The sequence below is a fragment of the Sinohyriopsis cumingii genome, chromosome 7 (assembly GCF_028554795.1).
Source record: "Sinohyriopsis cumingii isolate HCF-2022 chromosome 7, ASM2855479v2, whole genome shotgun sequence".
Classification (NCBI taxonomy): Eukaryota; Metazoa; Mollusca; class Bivalvia; order Unionida; family Unionidae; genus Sinohyriopsis; species Sinohyriopsis cumingii.
The window spans coordinates 76,128,015-76,149,155 of NC_142967.1; the positions used below are offsets into that span (position 1 = coordinate 76,128,015).

The following is a 21,141-nucleotide window of genomic DNA, read 5'->3' on the forward strand; positions in this document are numbered from 1 at the left end:
GACAAGCCGACGGACTACTCCCCCTCATTTCAAAATAGAAGTCAATATACTTGCTATGTCTGTCAGAATAAAGGGCATTGGGCTACAGAATGTCCAGACAGTCAAAAAAGCAAGACAGATGTCAGAAGAGACAAAAGTCAATATACCTGTTATCACTGTCAAGAGAAATAACAATTATATTCAGACTACCCTAAGAAACAACAGGAGTAAGAGGAAAAGAGGGGTTCCGTACAAGAAGAGATGTACCCTCCAAAATGGAAAAACCCAGACACGTCCAGAAAGAGAAAAAGGAGAAGAAAACAAGACGAGACGAAAGCGAGGAAGAAGAGGAAAACCCTGTGAAATGAAGAAGTTCAAAAAACAGAGAGTGTGAACAAAGACAAAGAAGAAGTCTATGAACTTTTTAAAGTGTTGTTATGTGAATTGGACTGTAAAACTTGTACCAGAATACAACAGAAATAAACAACGTGTACCTTGGTTTTTATATTTTAGAATAAGGACCTAATTTCACGCATTCACACACGTTTATCATGGTGCAAAAAAGGTATTTTGAGTTTTAATTGATTTTGGTACAATCCCTAGTATCTCTTTTCGAGAGAGGTTGGTGGCCCTGTAAAAGGACCGTTGGGTGTTTTATTTTTTGTAAACGGGAAGCAAAAAGCTTTAACTGTCTTAAGCCTTTGCCACGGCCAACGCCTACTTCTAGACTTTATCCTGTCGACGATTAGGTAGAACTCACTAGGGCTGGTATCTCAGGCGTCGTAGGTGTGTGAACAGGGTTGGGCTGCTTGGTTCGGGAAGGGCTTTCTTCTCTTGGGTCGTATTCAGAAAGTCTGATACATTTGTTTAAGACTCCTTAACTCTTCCAAAATGTCTAAGAGTACCGTCACCGTTTGACTTTCACTGTCCGTCTTCTCTCCTAAACCTTGTTTCTTCTCTGCTGCTTCTTCGTCCTGTCGTTTCCTTCTTGCCCCTTTTTCTTATCGCTATTTCTGTTGAAGGAGGAAAGCTTGTTCTGCTTCTTTCTGCTGCTATAAACATTTCTCCAATTCATCTTTCCGTCTCTGTTTACAATCCTCGATGTATGGTAAAGAAGGAGGAAGGAGAAGGTGACGAAGGTGCTAGTACCGGAACAAAGTCTTGCGAATAAGAGAGAAAATCCACTAAATCCCAATTAAAACCGGTCTCCTCTATACCATCGCTTCTCGTCTTCACGGCTTATGAACCCCAGTTCATCGTCTTCTTAGTTTCTGTCAGGTTTCAAAACAATGTCGCATTGATTCACTGCGCAGAGACGCTAGCGCACCTATACAGGGAATGTGACGTCACAAGTAGATCTCTTTCGATTGGTACACAGACTCCGCACTGTGAATTTTGTAACGCGTATTTGGAGTGGTGAAGAAACTCAATCCGTTTTGATCAGCTCTTCCACTATCAATATCCCCGGTTCACTTCATTCCCTTCACCTGTTCTCGTCATAAGATGTGGACTAACGTCGAATCATTTACCCTCGTATCGTCGATTCTGTTCCGCACGGACTTACCTATGTATGTCAAATCATCATGGAAAATCATCAAAATCACCGATACGTTCGTTTGGAAAAGAAGAATCTATATGGAGAGACAAGGCTGTCTGAATAGAGCCCTTTCTACAAGACGTTTGAGGAAGAGAAGAAGACATACGCGATGCCCTCTATGTTAACGGAATGATGTTAAAAAAGACCCTTTTCAGGGTGTCTTATACATCTTGAAAAGATTTGATCTCTTTCCTAAAAAAATTGTGTTGATTTTATATTTATTTTTGCCTCGAAAACTGTACTTTCTTGCCTAAAACTTTGTTTAGTCGATTTTATAATTTATGTGTGATATATTGATGTTCATCAATTGATGTATGTGTTATATATGTTTATGTCTCTACTGTATTTGTCTCTACCTAGGGTAGCACGTATTCAGGCCAGACCCTTGCAACATTGTTGCCAATGTCCAGTACCTTGACGTCACCCTACATGTTCCATTCCTATTGTCCCTATACAAAACGCAACCTTTTGTCTTGTCACTATAGTGGCCCAGGGTCAATTTTGTACCTATTGTGGCCCACGATATTTTTGACTGAATTTCCCCGTGTCACTATAAATTGTTTCGCTATATCGTTTGGGTGTGTGTGTCTTTTAATGCTAATTCCCGGTGTCACTATAAATATTGTCGCTATATCGTCCTATGGGGTTTTGTAATGCTAATTAGCATTGTCGCTATATCGTCCTATGGGGTTTTGTAATGCTAATTAGCATTGTCGCTATATCGTCCTATGGGGTTTTGTAATGCTAATTAGCATTGTCGCTATATCATCTCCCTTCACTGTTGATGTAATACAATAGGAACTCGACATTGGTATACAAAAGTGAATGCTACTTTTTTAAATCCGTATTAATGTTTTGTTTCATTTCAAAAAGGATAAACTGGCAGAGGCTATGAAGAACCTAGAAAGGCTTGGAAAGGAAGTTGGGGTAAGTGAAACATTGTTTCTCTCAGTATAGTTTTGTTCAGATACTAAATTGTTTACGATTTCCTGCAAAATATTGCATCTTAGATCTATTCTGTCAAGTTAGAATGCTATTAAAGAGCTGGTACATGAGGAAAGAAGTATTGTACTGAGTTGATGAACAATGTTCTTTCTCCCTAGTATACTCTATATCCACTTATCAATGTGGTACATACCGTCTATATCCTCGATTTGTATTTGTTCTTGTTCTGTGTTGTTTATTAAAAGTTTCACATATTGAAATCTTTAGGTTAAATTCCTCTACTTGAAAATCATTATACATTGCAAATATTGTATGGCATCTACCCTTCAATCAATATAAATCATGATTAAGACTTTAACAGCCCATCGTTGTTTAGTCATTTATATCATATATAAAAGAGGGGGCCCGAGTGGTCTAAAGCGCTCACCATTACGGATCGCTGTCGTCTCACCTCTGTCTGTGTGGGTTTGAGTTTCGGGCTCGGTCAATGTGGGTACGTGAGAAAGTTTGACAGTAGCTTCTTGTGGGTCGTTGGTTCTTTCTTGGGTTTTCCAGGATTCTTCCTCCACCACTGATACTGGCTGCCATGTGTAAGATATCATGTGCTGAAAAAAATGGCGTCAAACTTAACAATAACAACAAGCACAACATTTAAAACATCGCAATTAAAAGAATGCCTCTTATTTATTTATTTATTTATGTATTTATTTATCTATTTACAGGGCTGGAAGAGTGATATGACGAGCAGTATCAAACATGCACAGGGCCAACTATCAAAGGCCAAGATGACAGAGGTTTGTTTCTTTGGGGGGGGGGGGGTATGAAATATTGCTTTAGAATATAGCAGGTTTCTTTCCTCAATACGCAGATTAAATGTTGTGCTATGAAACAGGTGGATATAGAGTCTGGAGTAGGGGCAAAATATGTTGCTAGGATCTAAAATTGTATTGTTAAAGAAAGTAATAATAATGTATAGCTCGATGATAGCTTTTAGCATCCATTAATACAAATTGTGTGAAGGAAGAAAATAACCAATAATGTATGCCTTGTATGTAACTTTCGACGCGTATTATAGCAAATACTAAGAAGGCTATCCGAATAGCTTCTTCTCCTTTTACCGTCTTGTAATATGTCTGTCTGAAACTGATGTAAGATAAAGATTTGAATATCAGTGGTTTGTTGGTGGATCAGTTAGAATGTCGCAGATATTCATGCGTATAAATTTGCTGTATGTATAAATATGTATGCCGGCATTATGATACACCTTTCATGCAGCCATGCAACATTTTCCATGCCGATAGTTAAAATAAATCTTACAATTTTACTCTCGTCTCTTGACTTTCATTTCATTGCTTATGTTGTATTCACGATAATAATTGATCATATTTATAATGTATCTGAGACATACAATATACTTTTCCTCTAACAGTTAATTACCAGTTTCAACCAGGATGTCTTTGGAATTGTGGACCAGTATATTCACTTTGCCTTCGATGCAGTAAGTATATAGGTTTGTGCTCAAAGCTATATTCTGTGTAAAGCAGGGAATACTAAAAAAATAACCAAATAAATAAAAAGGTAAATCCAAGTAGTTTCATTCCGAAGCTTTTCAATATACTTGAGCAAATTATGTATTCATGACGAATGGCAGAATGGGTATATGGAAGTTGTAAGTCTAGTGTTAACAGTTATTGTAAAAAATAACTCATCTAAGAAACAACACGCTCATGTGTCTCTTTTTTATCTACTGGTTATTTCAAAAGAGTTGGGGTTTCCTATTATTATTATTATTATTATTATTACTATTATTAATGATGATGACGACTACAACAATTATGCTGTTTTACACTCTTCTCACTATATAAATGAAAGCAATATTTCATTTAAGTTTAAACATCAGTAGATCATGAAGGCTGAAATTTTATATAAAAAAAAACTATAATTCGTTTAATTTTATTTGTTAATGCCATGGTATTATTAGTTGTAATTAGGTATATTTCATCCACAATATCTGACCGTGTAAACAGACACGAACAATCCTGTAAATAAAGTCAAAATTTAATTGATTTAGAAAATGTCTTTTCCGCGGAAAAAATTTCCACTTTTTTATATGGTGCTGAAGGTAATGAAGGAAAAGTTTTTCTCAATGACTTACTGTTTGCGTATACTGCTCAATATATATATATATATATATATATATATATATATATATATATATATATATATATATATATATATATATATATATGGGGAGGGGGGTTGAATTAATTCCTAGTCGTAAATGTTCTATCAATTCCAAAAGTTTAGAGTTTCCAAATGATCTCCCAGGGTAATCCAAATGAGAGTTTGTGTTGTAATGATGTATCAACAATATGGAAGAATTGCTTTCTTATAATCCCAAAATGTCTTTAAATGAATTTACAGTAATCCTGTGTCAGCTGTATATCTAAATAGACTTTAGAGATGAATTCACAGTAATTCCGTACAGCTATTACATATCCAACTAGTCTGTAATTGAATCTTATAGCCCTGTAATTCCAAGAAATGTTTATATTAAGTGAATCGATCCTCTCAATATAACTCTTCTCAGACGGATAGTAAAACTATGAATACCTAATTCTACGAATAAAGTTTCTTATATAGAATTCCGATACGCATTAGAGTGCACACAATATGGGCTTAAATAAATCGTCGTGGCATTTCGAAATCACAGACCATCTGTTCTAATACCGACTAAAAGTCATAAATCAGGTCAGTTTGGCCTTTCCCTAGAACTCACTTCCCTGTCGGATCACGTGATGTTTGTTTGCACTTAAAGTATATTTAACAATTGGAACTTTATGAATTAATCGACGCACTTGATAATGACTCATCTTACAGTGCGAACATACTCTCATATGATATTAGCATTACAAATGTCATTGAGTAATTGACCCTTTCAAAGAATAATTATGAATGATAATATACATAATATTGATAGATGTACATAACAAATTTTAAAGATGAAAAAATATATCCAGCAGCAAGAAAACGAACATGTTAATTTGAGTAATAAAAAACTGCATTATCTTTCTAGCGAGGGAATTATTTTTGGCCGAAGACATTGGACTCACCGCGTTTGCTCGTTACTAAGTTATGTCTCTTTTACCACCTAAACAACAATGTAAATCTGGCATGGTGTAAATATGCAGATAAAACCAAATCGTGGAGCAAAGGTTGTACTTTGCCTGATGTATTTATCCGGTGCATAGAATCGCATCAGATAGGGTAAAGTAGTTCACATAATGTAAAAAGTGTAATTTATTGCAATATATATGATCCTAAACATACCGTTCTTGCAAATCGCTATTCGAATTTACATCAAGAATGGCAGGGGTTGTCTGTTGAAATGTGCATTTAATCTTAAAATCATGAATTCAGAAGAACGTTTGGTGTGTAATAAATAAAATATATCGTTTTCCGCATAAATATATTTCATCTTATGATACGACCTATGATATTTGTACTTGTGATTTTGCCACTTGGTCAAATATTACGATACAATATAAATTGTATTAACGTCGGAAAAGATAATCGTATTTTAATATGTTGCTGTTGTAGGGTGTAACGCCATTTTTCAGACACGATAGGCTATACATGGCGGCCAGTATTAATGATGGAGGAAGAACCCGGGAAAACCCCAGGAAGAACCACCGACCCACGAGAAGCTACTGTCAAGCTTTCTCACATACCCACATTGGCTGAATCCGCGACTCGAACCCGCGCAGACAGAGGTAGGATGGCAGTGATCCGTAACAGAGAGCGCTTTAGATCACTCGGCCACATTTTAATGTGTGTGTGTGTGTGTGTGTGTGTGTGTGTGTGTGTGTGTTCTGGATGCTCTTTTTTCTCAGCCTCCTCGCCTAAGCATAAAGTCTATCCTCTATTTCTAATTCATTTCGTTTCTTTTTTTTTAATTCTAAATTAATCTCTTCTGAATTATTTCTTTCTCATTCATCTGAGAAATGATAATTCTAGAATATGCTTGCTTTGGAGAAGTTGTATGAAGTGATATTTCCAAAGTGTATTGTTAGTAATGACGCGTGTCTCGGAAGTCATTAATTCAGGAAAAAAGTGTAACATTTATCACTCTTAGTTATGTTGTTCACACTCGAAATTCATGCAGTCACGTGAATGTGATATTTAAAATTTGAAAATTTGCATCATTGAATCCTGCCAGTAAAATGAAATTTAACTTTCTTGTTTTCAGTTAGAAAACAAACTGGGCAAATGCACTCCTCTCTGGAACATGTACAACTCTATATTTATCGTGTCTATCTGCAAGTACACTATCGATGCTTTTGTAAGTAAGATGAAGATTTGTTACGTTTGTTATAATTATGTTTTTACAATATTTAAGCTTATACTCTGAGTAAAGTGTACATGGGATTTATACTTATTATTAAAGTACTGATTTTAGGGCTTTTAGCGTGTAACGGTATATCAGTTGGTGTATCTACTACTAAAGGTTCGATCTCATTCTTTTAAATATCCAAAACATGCATTTGAATGCTATAAATATGCAAAATTCCAAGTTTCTTAAAGACAAGAAAGAAGAATTAAACCTTTCGATCAATCCTCTATAATATTTACATACAAGTTGTTGTACGATTATTTTATTTTCCATAACTCATGTTATGCCTTTCCAGAATGGTTTCTGGTTTTCCATGGGATGGTGCCTATTTTTCTTCGTGCCTGGAATTATATTGGCTGTTAAACTTGAGAAGTACTTTCGGAGAATGAACTCTGTCGGGCCACTTGATGACTCGCACTCGTAAGTATGAATAACTGCCGGAGGTGAGGTTGCCGTAATGTAAAACCAATTCATATAAGGTTTAGATGGATAATGATTGATGTTCTTAAATATGAGAAATGCTTTAAAGAAATTAAAAAGGAACTTACACTTTAAGTCTGTAATTTAGTAATATAGGTCATTCTTGGGACGCTAGCAACATCTGTTAAAATATTGATCAACGTTGAAGAAAACACGTGGCATAGCAATTCCATTTTGCTACATAATTCATAATGGTATGAATCCTATTTTCGTGTTTACTTTTAGATTTACATTTGGGACGATGGAAACAATACTATGGTACTGTGGAATATATATATATATATATATATATATATATATATATATATATATATATATATATATATATATATATATATATATATATATATAATACTATCATACAGGTTGATTTCTTTCATAGGAATCCGGAATGATTTTGTGAATAGATGAGAATGTATTAAAAAGTCGTCATGCGAGTGTGTCTGCTATGCACGAGTGCATATAACACCGATTGAATAGCATCATTTTTGGAAATGTGTGCTGAGTCGTGAGGGAATATGGGCTCGTGTGTGCAGGCAAGGCGCTACGTGCCGTTTACCCGTGGACCTGGGTTCGAATCTCCGTTGAGTATTAGTTAAGAATTATCTAACCTGTATGATAATATTATTTGCATCAAATAATAACTCTGCCTACTATTATTAAGCATTCTTCTAAAGAATCCAGGGATAGCACTTTCCGTTCTGTATGGTGTATATTTATAATTCTTTATATATATATATATATATATATATATATATATATATATATATATATATATATATATATATATATATAAAATTCACGGCTATTAAAATATATATCATGATCTAATTCAATGTATATCAATCCTTTCTTATCTCATTTAATTTCATGCTTTGCCTTGATTGACAAGTATGCATGACTCCATCCAATCCTTATCGTAATACGTAGTATATTTAATATTATATTTGACTTAAAACCTGCGCTCAGTTTTCTTCTTGCATTTTTTAAACAGAAAATCATATTTCATTTTTAAGAGGAGCTACAATACTCATTACATACATTTATTTTGGCTTAGACTATTTTAATATTTTATCTTATACAGCATGATCCTGTGGATGCAAATCTCGTTTTAGTTCATATCATAGCCAATATGTCATTATCTCTTTTATATTCTAATATTTAGAGGTACTGCATTATTACAAGAAAATATGAACCAGTTTTTTTTTCAAAAAGAAATAATGCCCGACTTTAAGAGTCTAATATTTTAAGAAGAAGACAAAAAAAAACGAGTTAGTTTTTCCCATACAAATATAGTAACCAGTAAATAAAGAGAACTCATTAAAGAAACAATGTAATTGAATTTATGCTGGATTCCAAAATAAATACACATCTGTAGGTTCAACAATACACAAAAACAGTATTAAAGCGCTCAGTGACCTTTGAACTTGGTCGTGTGCTATCACTCTTGTAAAAAAAAATGTCTTTTCGGTCCTCTTATAATTGAAATTTAGAGTTATATTATCAATAAATGCGTATGGAAACAACTTTTGCAGTTGGTCTGGAATAGAGGAATTATGTTTTTATTTCGATTCAACTAAATTCTATTTTTCTTTTTATGATGGACTAGATTTATTAGATGAGTCGATTCCGTACAATGTACATGGACTGGCCCTGATGCAGTTGCAATTGTGTTTTTGTTCTGTAATTGAATGTATGGAATCAAAGTGAAGAAAAAAATGAATTATTTTAATTCAAATTCTTAAAAAGACGCAGAAATAGATATTGTCTACTGATGAATAGCATATTCGTTTCGTTTTGAGTGCAATAAAGAAAGTATGATTTCTGTTGAAAATGTAGTCGAAATTGCAGTACAGTTTCGCGGTGTGGATTAATGTTTTGGAACCCACGTAAGTTTGATTAGCAGAAATAACTAAGAAAGTACATTTTAAGTAAATCCAAGATGCATTAAATGTGTGTACATGTATTGCATTTGTTATTACCAGTTAAAGACGACATACAATTTTATGTCCTGTCACTGAAATGGTCCTTGTTGGAGGGCCCCCGGCTATTTACATGACATGTAGGACTTTTATTGTTTCTATAAATACAAAGATTGCAGCAGCGGTGTGACAGCCCATTTCGCCAGCGGAAATAAGAGTTTGTCATCGTCTAGGCTTATCTGGCTGTTAGGCTATTGGTTTTCTTCCAAAGCCCGCCCTTTTCAGTTGCATTGTCCCCTCGAAGCTTGTGTTTTGACTGGCTTGTAAAATGGGACGTCTCTGAGACAGGCGGGAGATCTCCTAGCCTTAAAATATATTTGTGTCATTTTAAGGGACACTTGGGAGCACGAATGATAGTCTGAACCATTCGATTTCCAGATAATTATGGACATTTTTAAATAACTGTTTAAATTATTAGAATTGTATTTCACTACTGCGAGTTTCACGTCTGTTCTGGACATTGTGGATATCGCGTTCATCGTTTGCTTGGTTGAAAATTTCTTTTTTGACTCAGTGAACTTGTCCACAATGTTATCTTATTCCTTTCTTCTTTCAAATGATCCAAAACAGCTAGTTCATCCACTGACAAATCTAATGAATCAAGCTCCGGAGTGTGCTACATAAGCGTACATTGTTTGTTTACAACCAAAAGTAGTTCGTAACACATGATACTATCTTAGACATACGTGTCATGCAGTATGGAAATATTCAGCATAATTCTGACAATGTAAAGTTAACGGATAAAAAATAAATGAGTTTATAATATATATTGTTTGCCTTCTTGCGAAGCGGCTGCTCGCCTGTAGTAACGTTTGATGTGGTATAGCACCTTCTCCTCGTGCTCTATATTTCACAAGGCAAAACACTATAGGAGAACAGTACCCTCTGGGGAAGGCCAAACGATGTTTAGTTCATATGACATTTTCTCACCCATGCGAAAGAGAAATCTACTTGTTTTGCTAATCTTACTTTTCTTGTCTCAGTCTAGTCATCTCAGACCAGTCGTCTAAGTCAAGGTGTCCATGCGCTCAGAACTACATTTATAAAAGAAAGCCTTGTTGTCTTCTGCTGTGCCTGACGTAGTTGTACTAAAATCAAACAACAACAACAACGGCAACAAATATATAACAAAAACATAGTAACTTAAGTTAAATCCATCTTTGAGAACACACCATACAAAAACATTTCGAGAGAGACAAAGACAAACGCATATGATGTCGAGCTTTTTGGTATTATGCTTGTTCGTTCCACACAGCATGGTCAATTTTATCCTATATGCAGGCCTAGCTCAGTACAATTTTAAATCAGCGTCATTAAATGTAGCTAAAGCTACCTAACTGGTTTTAAATACTTAGTGTGAAACAAAACATATGCTGTTAGCTACATTAAATGACTCTGACCTGAAAATGACTGTGCTACAGACTGGATAAAATTCTCAATGCTGTGTGAAATGAACAATATAATAGAAAACACTGATCGATACATATAGACTATAGACCTATACACTTCATAGCCTCCCAACTCTCTTAACAACTACGGAAAACTTAGTGACAGTCAGAAAAGTGTTATATAAAACATGTTTGTTTCTAATTTGTTAAGCATCTCCATTGTGCCCGGGTTGAATCAAAAATATACCTAAAATATTTAATGACAAAAATACACTTACCAGCCTGAATGAATCATTTATCCGTCAGCACATTAGTCCATTAGCAAATTTCACTGTAGCACTTGACATATTTCCAGTACAGAAAAATAAATCTTCAAAGAATCCGTGAACTTGAAAGTTTAGCACATGATTATCCGCTATGGTCCGTTTTTGGAGGCTATATTATACACGGGGGGTAATTTTACAATCAATATTAAGGACAACACAAGTATGTCACACACAGTTTCACCTCCCCCAAAGAAAAGAATAGTTACATACGATAGTGACACAGATCTCTAATTACCCATGAATAATAAAGCAAGATGCTACTCTTCGTTACAGCTTGTACTAAGTATAACTAAAGTAGAGCTGAGTAGCCAATATCGTTTTATTGTTTACAATATAACTTTTCGAAATTGAAACTGATGAAGAAAAAAAAAAAACAGTTTCTTGTAATAAATAATAACTATTTATTGTCAATTTCATATAAGATCCATATATTAAATATGATAATACATCATTATTATGCGACGTTTTATGTTGTTATTTTTCTTTGCTCACGTGTATAAACTGTGTACTTCGGACCCAACGGTCACACCACAGCCCTCATTAACATACTTATATTTATGCGCCGCACATAAACATTGTACTTTTCTTTACAATAAAATATTGGGTGAGAAAAATAATCTACGATGGAGTTTGGACCGAGACAAGGAAATCCCAAGCCTCGTGGGGAGACAAATAATATAAACCCTTGACTGAGATTTCCTTGTCTTGGTCCGAACCCCAACATAGATTCTATATATCTCATGGCTATTGCGCCAGACAGAACTGGCGCAATTCTGTTTTTAGTTATGGTACCCTGGCGTCAAGTGGAAATAATTGGTCTCTTTAAAATACTTCTGTAATTAGCTTATCGGAACTCGAGACATTATAATGTGTTGGACAAAATGAAATAAGCTTTACCAGAGGCAGGTCCATATATGAAGCATCAAAATTAATGAATACTTAAAATGTCAGGGCTCGACTAAAAAGGCCAACTCATAAAAAATAAGCAAGCAAACGAGCAACACCTCCACTCGCTAAAAATCACCACAAAACCAGAAAACAAAACCAACAAAATACAACTGCGTCTTGCTTCAAATATCATGGAAAACTGAGTACGAAATTGTAAATCAGTTTGTACTACTGTAACAAACATTGTGGAAAGAAACTTCAAACTACATTTCTATCTGCAATGGTAAGATGCCTACATATTTTATCAATTCAAGAATATGTAAGTTTCTTCAGGCACAAACACATGTAAATGTACTAGTAATTCAGATGTAATGATGAGCCACATAAAGGAAATGTGATCTTATCTAAATTTGATATATTTATTCATTAAATATTTTGATATTCAAAGTTTGTTCTTATCACACTTTTTGTGTCGTGACTACAGTTTCACTAATCATTTTCAATGTTTTTCGTAAATTCAGATTTTAAAATCCCGTTATTTGATTGGTTTACAAGAATAACATATTCATGACAATATTCGCAGACATCAGAGTTTAAAACTCAGTATTAAGATCCTAAACTCTTCCAGAAAGGCACGTTTTAACCTTACGGCAAACTTTAGGATTTCCAAACTTTGAGTAATTCATCTCTTATTTACAGAAGATTAAGATTCTCCGGTGTCTGTGTTTGTTATCATATCAATATATTTGTATTGTTTACAAACTGATTTGAGTACTGCAGAAAGTGCGACAACTAACTCTGCCACGTATACACATTTATATTTAATAATTTATGTGGAGGTTATAATATGAGGTAAAACTGTGTATTTTCTTCATATCGGGACGTTTTGGATGACGTTACAAATTACATTCCTACCATTATGTGGAATAAGCAGAGTCAATATAATTCTAAGCGTTACTTTCTGTTCGATATTGAAGCAACAATATTCACTGACGAATATTATTCATTTATTTGTTCAAATAAAAGTAGAGGACTCAACCAATCTAATTGACTTCGCACTCACTGAATTAAATGACGACAATGTTCACATAGGTACAGCCAATAATACTATTATGCATATACATGTGAAGCCATTACATCTTTTGTATAGACGTTGTCTAATTTGGCCCTATAATTTCCATTAAACTTTAAAGGATCTACTGTTCCACGTTAAAAAGGTATTGAGTACATATAAACTAAATTGAGACTGATAAAGCTATGTTTGGAGTATAATGGTCGTCCCTTATCTTTTTCAGGTCAGAGCCAGTCTTGGAAATGAAAGATAACGTAAGTTACTCTTGTCTTAAGTCGTAAAAATCAGGACAGCTGTGCTTATTATCATGTCACAAACAGTTATTTCATGGGGGCGGGGATGGAGCTAATATGTAATATGCAGCAATTGATAAATTGAATTATTTACTTGCTGCATATCCTAAGTAACAGTTGCATCCTATGTTGTCCAGATTGTATCGACAAACAAATATTGCGACGACTTTGATCAAGAAATTGCACGTCTACCAGTTTCCGAACTAAGGGAGGTGGATGTTAGATTAAAACAATGCGATCCCTTTTCACCACTAGATCATCACATTCTTCAAAACTGTGTTAGATCAACGTTTCGTTGTCACATCCTGCCATTCCTACTAGAAGAGGCAAAATAAAGACTAATTGAAAATAAAATATTTTACTTACCATCTTATCCTGTTTCTGTTGAGTGAACTGCACTTCCATTAGGCTCCTTGTTTTTAGCTTTTTTTTTATCAAGGAGCAGCTCTCATTGAGAATCGAAATGTATAGGGTTTATCAAGATTTCGATTATGGTTTAAGCATTGTACACGAAGGTTTAGGAATCTACTTGCAGGGTAAAGATGAATTTCACATTCCGAAATCGTTTACCACTAATGTCAGAGCTAGTAGCAAACCTAGTTAAATTATGTACAAAAATATGATTTATGATTTATGATTTTTTTAAAAAATTTCTTTCTTTGTAGGCATGAGATATTTATCCGTGAGCTCGACCCGCTTATCCAGATGTTTCGGACTAAGCCAATTTGTTACACATATCTCCTTCTGACAAAGAGTTATTTTCTTGTAGGATATACTAAATTAGGTATAGGTTGTGTTAGTCAATATTTCCGTAGATTTAACGCAAACCTTAAATTCTAAATCCATATTATTTTTCTTTACTACAGGTATTTTGCGAAAAGGTGATTTCAGTTCGGGAAATGTCTTCACCTCTTCGCTCCATGATTTTTAGAATTAATCCTCTTAAGCTTTAAATGTAATTGTTTATTTGAACGTGTTCTTTTCTTTGTCAATGGCGTGGTTCTTATTTATTTATTACTTTGTAAAATTTGCTTTGTTTCTTATCAGCAACAATAAGTTTTAAAGCCATTTATTGGGTACTAATATTAAATTATAATATGATGCAATCGTCACAAGCTTGTTTATTTTTTTTTTTGGCATAAGCTGGCACGAGATAAAAAAAATATTTTTTATCGCAAATAGGAAATATTTGCAATAGAACACAAATCCCTGTTGGAAATAGATCGTATCCGTCCATTACATAAAAACTAGTCTTTCAAATTAATAATCTTTATTTCTGTTTTGTAGCAGTATTTCATTGTTAGCAGTGTGATGATTGTTGTTGCCTTTGTTGTTGAGGGTAGTGGTGTTTTGATATTTTGCTTTATATTTATTCTTCTTTATGTCATTTCACTTGAGTTTTTAATTGAATATAAATCCATCCAATGGATATAAAAATGTGTTTTATGTACATAAGCTGAACTGTTTAAAATATAATCAATAATGAATATTAAAATACTGCTCCGTTAAACTTCCCCTAACTAGATTTCGTTGGGCATATGGGATCTTGAGCCAGTTCACAATTACCGAGTGGTAAATTGGAACGTCTGTCTACTTACAGACAGATTGTGATTCCTATATAAGTTTTAATTCTAATCTTTACCTGGTAAGTTGGAGAATGAGCGATGGGAGAGGCTCACTGGACTCTACGTGCATGAGAAAAATGGAAAAATGCTACTAACCATTGTTCATTTAGAACCACATAAAAGTGTAAGGTAAATTGTACAAATAACTCACTACAGAATGAGTCTCAACTTACTATTGTTATGGATAAATTTAGATGGATTCAAACAGCTCTTTTTAAAAACAGAATAAGATGCACGGTGACATCACTAAATGCTTTTTGATCTAATTGCATCCTCTGTGAAACTTCAGTTACATGAGTATTTTAATTTAGCACCTTACCATTTAAAAGATTTTGATAATTCTTGCGTCGATACAAGCATATACCATTCGTCTAAAGTGCTTTTCTTTGCAAATGATAATAATGATAATGATAATAATAATAATAATAATGTTATGTGATATGTACAGTGAACAGGATGTAACTTAATGTTATGTGATATGTACAGTGAACAGGATGTAACTTAAGCACCGTTCTGCCAGGCTGACTGCCTTGTAGAGATAAATTGGTCGGAATTCCAAGCTACCACCGTGTTGGATTGGAATTCTACGTGTCCTTTGATAATTTAAAAATACCCAGGACCCCTATATGCCCCACGAAATATACATTTTGCCAGACTTTTTTCAACATACCAGCATTTTACATGTATATAGTTTTACATTTAGTAACAAAGCTGAAAACCGTGAGTTTAATATTACTGTTGCTTGACATAACCTTGTTCAAACTAAGTACAAATACGTTACAAATTTAGGCATCAATTGTTTCAGTCTGTTATAAATACCATTATAAGCTGGTTTTGTATATGAAGAGAATAAAATGGGAAGTAAAATTCTCACCCTGTCAGCAACTTTCTTATTCATTAATACACAGAAGTTAATATATGTTGTAATGTAAAATTGCACGTTATCTGAAAATGCATTGAAGAAAGATAAATTAGTCGGTTAGTCGGTTATCCACTGTACATAACTGAATAGTAACTTATAAATGAGTTACTTTTCATTCGTTTAGATTCACTATACCAGACTATTTCGTACGTGCTGTAGCGTGATTTCCATTTTAAACTGGATCTAATTATATGGATTTATTTAGTCATTTTTATATTTATCCCTACTAGATGTTGATGATTTCTATAATATATAATGTTCCTTCTACATGATAAGGTTTATTATTGTTGCTGATTGTTGTTTTTTAGACCTGGCATTCACCCGTGTGTCCAGAAAACTGGTGAGCTTGATGTTTGCATAAAATAGTTTACATCAGTTGAGGGACTATAGGATCCGGACTTGATATCATCTTTAATGGAACAATCGATCATCTTACACAAGATGAATTATTTTATTTTACCTATAGAGTATACATTTATTATTTAAGACACCTTCAAAATCGGCCTGGTAATCCCTTCGTTCCTGAGAATCCGAAATTTTCAGTACGTTGCACGTTATGGTGTTTAGGTCAGTTACATAAAAAATTATAGAAGTTCTTGGCGGTATACTGTGGCTTTTTGTATAAAAAAATATGTTCTGGTTTAGGACAGACAAGTTCATCACCATATCAAGATATCAACATCAACATATGAAAGACTGAGTAGCAAATAAATACACTTGTATCAAGCGCTCTCTCTCTTTGGCAACAGTGAACGTTTGACGGATTATATTAACAAATTAACTGATGTACATACAAAATGCTTCAAACATGAATAAATTACAAAATAAAAAATAAAAAAGGATATTTGAATACAAAATAAAATACGGCGGTTCTTCTTCTATATTGCCTGACAGTTTCGTTTGGTTGTCAGCTTATCAAAATGCCTATTAAAGTCCAACACGGATAATCTTGGGCTAATCTTTTGTGAAATTTCAGGTAATAACATCATGTAATTGTGGTTGTTTCAGAAAATTAGATAAACTTAGATTTTAAAGCTGGTGTGATTGATATAAAATAAGAGTTAAATATCATATGGCAATAGTAAAACGAAATTTAGGGATAGTAAAATGGTATTAAGCGTTAGTAAAACGGCATTAAGCGACACTAAAACGGCATTAAGTGACAGTAAAACGTCATTAAGGGATAATTAAACGGCATTAAGCGATAATTAAACGGCATTACGCAATAGTAAACGGGCATTTTGGGATAGTATAACTGTATTAAGCCTTAGTAAAACAGCATTAAGCTATTATAACAAATATATTTCTTCCACAAAGAATATAGTAGTTGTACCTTACTTTCTTTGGTATGAATATCGACATGTGTAATTGGGATATTGTTGAGAATTTAATCACTAGCGGTATGATTGAGTGAACAAGGCGATCGAGGGAAATGGTTATTTTGTGGCGTCCCTACTTTGCTACATAGAACAGATTTTATGTCATTTACCCCACATGAACCATCCCCACCCAAAATATAAGTTTGCGAAGCAATGTGCCGGTTAAAAATAGCGAAGGTGAAATACTCAGAAAATTTCATCTGGAAAAAAATCCCACGTCACTTTGCGTCTGTTGGAAATGATTTTAATCGAGACTTTAATTATCAGCTAGATATTTAATCCGCATCATTTGTTATTTAGTTTTTAAAAAACATTATATATGTTTTGTTTTGATACTTGTAGTAGCATCTTAATATCTGCTTTCTTCTTTTTTAATAAACTTGCTTTTGTAATATACATGTATTTGCGTTCTTTTTTCAACTACGTTATCTTTACTGTTATGCACTTAGCGAATCATCCATGTCAAAAGGTTACATTTTCTTTACTTACGTTCTAAAACCGTGACCAAGCATGCTTTAGAATAGCGATTAAGTTTCAATAGAGATATCTGAACTATTGATGTCAAAACATTGTATTATTGATGATATTAGTTCTTGCATGTGCTCTTTTAAGAGAGTGTCTTATATAAACATATATAGTGATTTTAATGATCAATAGAGATAATAACAGCTTGCATGACACTGACAAATATCGGTGTTGCTCGATATAATTTAAATTGTCTGGTATGATCATTTCGTGTTGAATTAGGACAGCAAGAACCACATATCTGATAGTTTTAGTGTACAACATTGTTTGGCGAATTCGCTCACTTTAAGTTTAGTTTTTTGTGTTGTTTATTTGGCTGATTCGAGAATGACAGGTAAAATTCTCCGAGCCATTGTCGTTAGATATGTTTTGCATAATGCCAAAATTCATGCATCTGTCAAAAAGTTACAATTTAACCCAACATGTTGTCAATTGTAGATTTTTGATATTTTAGCACGTAGAATTCTGTAGCGTTAATGTGACAAGGGTGCATCTCTTTTCTGCTACCAAAAAGTAATCGCAAGATTTGTCTTATTTCAGCTTGTCTTCTATGCCAATATGTCTACTTCAAACTCGTCAATTTCTCTTTTATTTCTCAAAACCTAGAGAACTTCTCATTTCTCACTGTTACCTCTATTTGATGATGAAGCTGGTGAAAACAAGGAAAATATCTTCTGCTTTAATATACAGTGGTTCAAATGTACACTGAATTCGACAAGTAAAACATTTAAACATCACAAGACCATACTTACAAATTTCGGAATAGTTCAAGAACCACTTATTACAGAAAAAACAAAAACGATAACCATAGTCCTGGAAACCTAATCGAACTTGAAAGATCCGGTTTAATGTACAGGCTTCGTACTTGGACATTGTGGAAAAAAACATCCTGTTAATTGATTACTATATTTCACTTTAAAAAACATTGATTTTAAATACAGGTACATCTTGCTGTTTTGAACAAGAAAATTAGATACGTGCGTGAGCGGCAGTTATAGTTAACACTATAGCCAAATATTGGACACTAAACACAAATAACGGAAAATAATAAAGTGCAGTCACATTTATTTTACTTACTGTGGAGTAGAAATGTTTGAACTAGACAAATTGAATAGTAGACAAGAAACGTTAACTGAGTAAATAAAGTGATACTTTACACGTTGGCATAACATAGTTTTGAATAAAAACGTTATTACGGCAGAAGAATTGATACTGTTCAAGTTGAGATAGCTTATATGGAAGTTGACTATTTGTGAATCAACGGGGAATAGGCAATGATATATTTGTTCTTCATAAAGTGATGACACGCTTATTTCTATCATTTTCTGCCAAGCTGTTCCTATTTAAAATTTTACCAAGGATGATATCCTTTATATCTAATAAAAAACCTAATGCATGATAAATAATAACATATGGCAGGCTTTTTTAATTAAATGAACTCAATATATCGTATATTGCTGTTGGACTGCTAAAAGTTTTCATGTAGACTCTAATGCTATCTTTACTGAAGCCAACTTATCAATAGTTCTTTTTTATTTGTAGTAATATTTCTTTATAATTACTTTGCTATTTCGATATGAAGTCAGAGATAAACAAAAGTACATTAAGGCACTTAAACTAATGCACCATTTGTGACTGGTTAAGGGGACACTGTCTGCGTATGAGAATTCATTCTGACCACTATTTGGGAAGATTTCTAGTCCATATTAATTGTAATGAAATCTGCCCTATTGGCAAGTGAAAATCAAATGTGAGGCACTTAAAACACAAAGCACGAGTGTAGAAGAAAAACATGTGTGATTTGACCTTACGGATGAGGTCTTACGTTCGAGAGATTAACACATGTTCGACTTCGTGGTAGATGATACTTTTTACAGAATTACTGCACAATTGAAACAATGATAATCCATGAGAATCTTGTTTGTGCAAAATGGAGAGGTAGGACATTTCTTTTGTCTAAGACCTGCCATATTTAGTACTATAGAATTTTCTTGCTCTGAGAGGCTAAACGAAGATATACATTGCTAATATTCTAGAAGTATTAAACATTGTGAAATTTCATTTACCAGGCCAAATTTGAGTTCTTCAACAGTAACTGGCTGACTATTGTCTGATTTCATTGTAACACCATTTATTTAATCGAAAGCAGGTCCGACTACATTCAAACTTCAAAGTTATTGTAAAAAATATCAAAGCCACGTTTCATTCATCAACAGAAAGTATCGTATTCATATTCTAAGAATTATCGAAACTGTGCTTTAAATATTGTTATAAAATTATGAAATACCAAACTTTTATATGAATAATAGTGGGTTCTCTGTATATTTTTGTGAAAAACTTGAACACACATGATATTTATAACCGTTGACTTCAATACAGCTCACATAAACTGTAGCTGATACGGTAAATAGAGATTGTTTATGTTTTCAAAGATGATTCGTCATTTAATTTAGTGACAGTTAACAGTTAGGTATCTCTTCATTATATAAATTTGGAACGTTTCTAATAGTAAATCTTCTTTACAGTTAGACGGTTAAAATTAGACCCTGAAAACGTTTAAAAATGGAAGAGTTTGCACGGGTTTAGTCCCTGCATCCCACCTGGTTTTCAACCCCACAGCCCCATGACTACTTGTTTGCAACCACACCGAATCCCACCCCAACAAAGTAACGATGTCATTCCAAAAGATTGTTACTCTATAGAACAAAGACTGCAACAACAAAGCTTATATCCAGACAAAACAGTAATTACCAGCTTTATAATATACAGGCAGGACTATCTCCATTTGTTTTCTTATAGCATCACATGAACACTGCATACACTACAGGAGGCCTGTATCAAGTTTCAGTATCAAAAGTGTTATGTATATTTTATTTAATTTACATAAGATTTAATTGAATAGTATAATTGTTAGTCTTAAATTTTTTAATTCCATTACATGATGTTGTAATGTAACTTTATTTACCGGATTTAAAATTTTCCAGAAATTCATTTTCCAGATATTCATTTCAGTTTCGCAAACACTAATAATACAAACTTTGTATCTAATGCTGACCTAGTTCCTGGCCTTGATTCATAGTCAGTAAGAGTCCAAGTTAACAATTATTTTTATTTTTTTAAATTCTTTCTCACATTAAAATTCATAAAGTGAAATCGAGGCCATGCTTGTAGTGCGTGACAAATACATGTAGCAATTGTTTCAAACTCTGGTTTTTCCAGTGGACTGACCCACGTCCGGGAATCTGTTTTGCGCCGTAGCTAGATGCATTATTGATGTATTGAGAAAGAATAGTCATTATGTGTCTTAACACTGGAGAAGTTTAAGTGTTTTATGCTGTGTCTTGTCA

The 21,141-nt window shown here is 33.7% G+C and overlaps 2 protein-coding genes across 6 annotated transcripts in view; both read left to right on the forward strand.

Annotated features, from left to right (window-relative positions):
• Positions 1-17,663, forward strand: part of LOC149795547 (prominin-1-like) — a 93,045-nt gene extending 75,382 nt beyond the window's left edge. The window contains exons 19-27 of one of the 5 annotated variants that reach the window (XR_016422342.1): positions 2,450-2,503; positions 3,244-3,315; positions 3,951-4,019; positions 6,771-6,863; positions 7,210-7,334; positions 7,620-7,652; positions 13,274-13,304; positions 14,009-14,127; positions 16,199-17,663. Coding sequence is in view for 4 of the 5 variants with exons in the window: in XM_089965357.1 (XP_089821483.1) it covers positions 2,450-2,503; positions 3,244-3,315; positions 3,951-4,019; positions 6,771-6,863; positions 7,210-7,334; positions 7,620-7,652; positions 13,274-13,304; positions 16,199-16,234 (513 nt within the window). In the remaining variant the exon portion in view is untranslated. Of the gene's footprint in view, positions 1-2,449; positions 2,504-3,243; positions 3,316-3,950; positions 4,020-6,770; positions 6,864-7,209; positions 7,335-7,619; positions 7,653-13,273; positions 13,305-14,008 lie in introns of all 5 variants that reach the window. The other 4 variants (XM_089965358.1, XM_089965357.1, XM_089965359.1 and 1 more) reach the window with 4 other exon arrangements.
• LOC149795543 (uncharacterized) overlaps positions 1-21,141 on the forward strand; it is a 231,708-nt gene that overhangs the window by 194,845 nt on the left and 15,722 nt on the right. The gene's annotated exons all lie outside the window — the stretch shown is intronic.